This window comes from Aedes aegypti, chromosome 2 (genome assembly GCF_002204515.2).
Source record: "Aedes aegypti strain LVP_AGWG chromosome 2, AaegL5.0 Primary Assembly, whole genome shotgun sequence".
Lineage (NCBI taxonomy): Eukaryota > Metazoa > Arthropoda > Insecta > Diptera > Culicidae > Aedes > Aedes aegypti.
In genome coordinates, this window is record NC_035108.1 from 197,916,160 (window position 1) to 197,920,906 (window position 4,747).

Here is a 4,747-nt window from a genome sequence, read left to right on the forward strand (position 1 = left end):
ACACCTTTGTACAGCTAGCTGCTTTCCGAGGTTCGTTGGATCTGGTGAAAAGATTGATTGCCAATGGTGTAGATTTGTCAACGACAGGCCGGAATCAGATGACTCCATTGATGGAAGCTTGTAGTGCGTTACAAATGGATATGATACGGTTTCTGTTTGAAGAATGTGAAAATATCTGTGCTCCCACAGCTAAAGACAAGATTGGCTACACAGCTTTTCTTCACATTATACCACATTCAAATAAGGAAGGATTTGACTACGTTCTCAAAAAGACGATGGAATACCGAATGAAGCGACTTGGAGAGAGCGAAAATGAAGCCTTCAACCAAGTGTTTCGATATGAAGGAGGAGTGAATTGGGAATGCTTGTCTATATGGAGTATCTTGTCCGGGAGATTCAGTAGTACTGTTGTGGAGCCCTATTTGAAGCTGTATAACTATGATCTCAGTTTTTGCTATGGAGACAGAATCATGCTGATGGAAGTCATTATTCGGAATGTTGCCAAAGACTATTATCAATTGGAAATTCGCCAGAAACCAGAATTACTCGCGCTTGCCGATCGAGACGGCTGCAATGTACTGCATTGCTTGATGTGGTCCAACGAGTTGGAATTTGTCAAGGAACTCTACGAAACATTCCCAGACCGCTGCACGTCATTGTTCGAATGCGATGGAGCAATTATATGCGTGGCCAGTATTCTTATTGAGGGACACACTGAGATGCTTTTGTTTCTTTTGAAAAATCACCCATCATTCATCCAATCGATTGCTGAACGAATAATGGATAACTTATTCATGGAGGATATCCTTCCGGAAAGTATTTTTGGCGAGTCGTTAGATATCATGATATTGCATTTTCCAGAACTGGATTCTAGAGTAGAAGAACTGCACAACAAGATGCTGAATGAGTCTTTATGCTCTGACGACGAAGTGATGTACGATGACGAAGAATATAACCGAGGTTTGACCTACAGAATGCTAGGAATTTAGGCTGTGATTAACTGTTTGTACAGAGTTTTAAACATACATTAGAGTGCAAAAGATTGCGATTTCCCCCTAAAAACATACACTTGTGTTTTGTCCATAATTATGTGAACACGCGTTCAATTAATACTCTCTATGACTCATTCAAAAAGGTAATATTACTTCGTTTATGTTTTAACTGAAACATTTTTTGCATTTTGTTTACTAAAATTAGTTGTGACATTTTTTTATAATTGCACTGAAAAAACGAGGTTAATTTTCTTAGCATTGGATCGACCAAAATTTTAAATCTTGTATGGTTTTTAGGTGGTAATCCCAAACTTTTGCACAGAGTATATTATGATTAGCTTTTTCATTTATATTATTTATCAAACCTTACATATGACCAGAATAAAACTAATATTGTTATTACATGTCCGTAGCATCATTTATTTGTAAACCTTTGAAGATATATGAAATACACGGTGCTGCAACTTCATACAGTCTACTGCCGTCTTTATTGTAAATAGAAATGATTGCACCATTTTGTAGAAGAATTCGTAATAGTTTAAAATCCGCTATTCTAAATGCGTAATGCATCAATGAGTCTCCTTTATCGTCCACGTGCTCAAAAGTCAGCCCACATTCAATTAATTTCGTAGCAAGTTTTGTCAGAAATCCTGGTTCCTCCAGCTTATCGATATGGTTCGTCACAATCATTAATGCATTTTGCCCATGTTTATTCCGCACGTTAACGTCAATTCTTTTTTCCAACAGCTGGAACACTATATTTGAGCAAGGAAATTCGTCACCTTCCACTAATTCAAGTAAAGCTACTCTTCCATTTCCATCTCGAAAGTTGAAGTCCAAATCCATTCGCAAGAAATGTTCAATTAAATACGTATTCATTTGAGCACACGCTTTGACAAATAGTTCCGACGCACGATTCCGTGACCGCTTGACCTCTGCTTCGAACATTTCCCTCGTTTTATCCGGATACGTGTCCAAGATCGGTTGTAGCCAGGTGTTGAAACTTTGTCGCTCAAATTGCACCATGTACGACAAATATGAATGGCCGTTATTGTTGAAGTTAACAAAACTTTTGGACGCTCGTAGCATGATTGAACTTATGGTAACTTTGGAGCAACGCAGATGATTGTGAAGAGCTGTATTTCCATCAATGTCTCGAAGTTCTAAGTCAACGGCAGGAAATCCGTACGATTCTATGGTTTTAGTGAAAAAATTGAACAAATCTTCATCGTTGGTGTAGTGAAGAACAGTTGACTGGTCATTCGTCCTCTCGTTCAAATTGGCTCCATACTTCAACAAAGCAATGATCAGTTCTTGTTTGCAGTCTGCGTTGCTTAGACAGAGAGTGTGAAGCAACGTCAAGCCATACCGATTCTTGAAGTTGACCAATGACGAACCTTTTGGGTGTTTCTCAACGAGTAGATCAAGCATTTCCAGGCATCTCACATGATGAATCGCATGGCGCCCATCGCTATCGAGTTGGTCCAAATTTACTCCGGAATCGATGAGTTGTTCGACTAGTTCAGTTTGATTATCCTGAATTGCCTGGTTGAGGAACGAACTGTCAACAGCTTTGCCGAAGTTGTCTAATGTTCTACCAGAAGCCTTGATACGGTCATGAGTTGCATTGAAGTCACGTAACAGTTGATCATAGGTATCGCTGAACTCTGAAAATAAATGAATATTTATTATGATACGTAAAAGATGAGTGCTTTAAACTTTACTTTACCATGTTTTGCTGCCATTGAAAACTTGTACAACTGCTGTTGCTTTTCGGAAATACTTGCACTCAAGATCGGCAGAAATTTTAATAGTATTGCAAATGCATCATCATAATTTGCCGAATTACATTCCTGGATTACTTGCTCTTCTATTTTACTAATATGCTCTTGAAAGAACTGGGAATGGTTGCTCAAAACGAACTTCATCATTTCAATAAGTCCTTTGTCCATAATAGTTTTCAGAGTTGAAAATGCACATTCACCCTCAAAAAGAGTTTTAACTTCTGGATGAATACTATACAGCTCTTTCACCAGTTTTCTTTCATTTGCACAAATCAATGCATGTAACGCTGTGAATCCATTCGATGTTCTTACATTCAGTAGTTCTACGTTCTTTCTAATCGCTTGTGTATAGAATCGCTTGGCCTTCTTGTAGCTTATCATATCAATCAGAACTGTTACATCCTTCCACTGATATCTGAGATCGTACTGATATTGATCCAATACAGTTTCTATCGATTTGTCCCAGAACACAGCATCCAATTGAATCCAGATGCTACAATATGGCCAATCTTCATTCTCAAGCTTGAATATTTCATTGAAAGCAATAGAAGCAGTCTCTCCGAATTTCCGAACTCTAAATTCTACCATTTTTTCCGCAACCATTTCGAAGCTGTCTCTGTTTTTTCGATGCAAAATATAATGCAAACCATGCTGAGCGTTCTCATCCACAGCCGTAGGATCGAATTGATCCAGATATTTCGACAAAAGTAGTTCGATTACTCTTTGCTGAGAAGCATCGCAAGCTGCATGAAAAGGCGTTCTCTTCCCTGGCCCTGCCAAGCTTAGGTCTGCTCCTTGCTCTATCAATTGTTCCAATAGTTCGATATTTCCGTGATAGGCTGCCAGCATGAGTAACGTCTCACAATTTCCAGTAGGCCCTGTGCTGTTCCACGAAACCATTCCATTTGGAAGCAGGATTTCGGCCAATTCCAAAAGTTTTCCAAGATGTATTTTTCCTTTCTCTAATACCGTCAATTCGTCTCCAATGGAACTTTTGGTTACAATAAGCAACTGTTCTGACAGATTTTCTGTTGGAACAGATCTTCCTTCCAATTGTTTCACATGTCGTATCTGATCGTCGCCTATGGCAATCAAAGCACATTCTTCCTTCCAAAAGTTATCTGGAATCTCAAATCCGCACCGTTCTTCCACGAATTGAAACTGTCGCCGGAATTCCTGAAACAGCAAACGGGCCGCTTCTGTTTGTCTTTCGGCGATGGCAATGTGCAAAGGCGTCTCCCCATCTTGAATGGCCCGGAAACAGTTTTGTCCGGTGGAAATCAACTCACCGATGCGTTTGATGTCACCTCGCAGTGCAGCATAGTGCAGAGGATAGGATTCCAAGTCCGCCGGAAAGTATCGTTTTCGATGCATTTGGTGGCACTACTTTTAGACACGTTCGTACATGAAATTTTATCATGTTTCACCGGAAAGATAGGGTAAACATTACTTGACTAGAGATTTGAAAATTAGTGAATCATCTAACTGATTAGGATTCCAATAGGAACAGGTGCGGCACACATACTATGAAATCAAAGATTGTAAACAAGGCAACTGAGTTTGTCTGAAAATGAGAAATTAAGTATTTGCAATTGGAATCTTTGAATTCCACCCACACATACCGGAATGTTTATAACTTCAAAAAGTTTCAAAATACATGCGAAGTTTGATAAAACGTAGGGGGAGATCCCCCTGTGCCGGACAGCACCCAATACCGGGCAAAGTCGAAACATTGAGAAATCGTGGTCCAATCAAGATGGTGTATTAGTAGAAAAGAAAGCTATTATGTAGACTAATGTTTGCGTAGAATAACACATCCTTGAAATATACATGCCTTTTTAAAAAAGTTAAAAAGTTTGAAAATTTTTAAAAAATTGACGTATTCTCTTAATTTTGAGCCTATTTAGTAATTATTTCGAATATGAAAAAATACTTTGGATCACGCAAGCATGATCGAACATAATCTTAGTT

The 4,747-nt window shown here is 38.8% G+C and overlaps 1 protein-coding gene across 1 annotated transcript; it reads right to left on the reverse strand.

Moving 5' to 3' along the window:
* Positions 1-1,259: 1,259 nt before the first annotated feature.
* Positions 1,260-4,453, reverse strand: LOC5578867 (putative ankyrin repeat protein RF_0381). Its single transcript, XM_001664028.2, has 2 exons — positions 2,722-4,453; positions 1,260-2,659 (listed from the first exon to the last, which is right to left on the reverse strand). The coding sequence occupies exons 1-2, from the start codon at positions 4,148-4,150 to the stop codon at positions 1,392-1,394; spliced, it is 2,697 nt and encodes an 898-aa protein (XP_001664078.2). The 5' UTR covers positions 4,151-4,453; the 3' UTR covers positions 1,260-1,391.
* Positions 4,454-4,747: the final 294 nt, after the last annotated feature.

Coding starts and splice junctions, on each gene's coding strand:
- LOC5578867 (XM_001664028.2), bottom strand. CDS start 4,150: ATGCATCGAAAACGATACTTTCCGGCGGACTTGGAATCCTATCCTCTG. Junction 2,660..2,721: donor TTCAATGGCAGCAAAACATG/GTAAAGTAAAGT, acceptor ATTTATTTTCAG/AGTTCAGCGATACCTATGAT.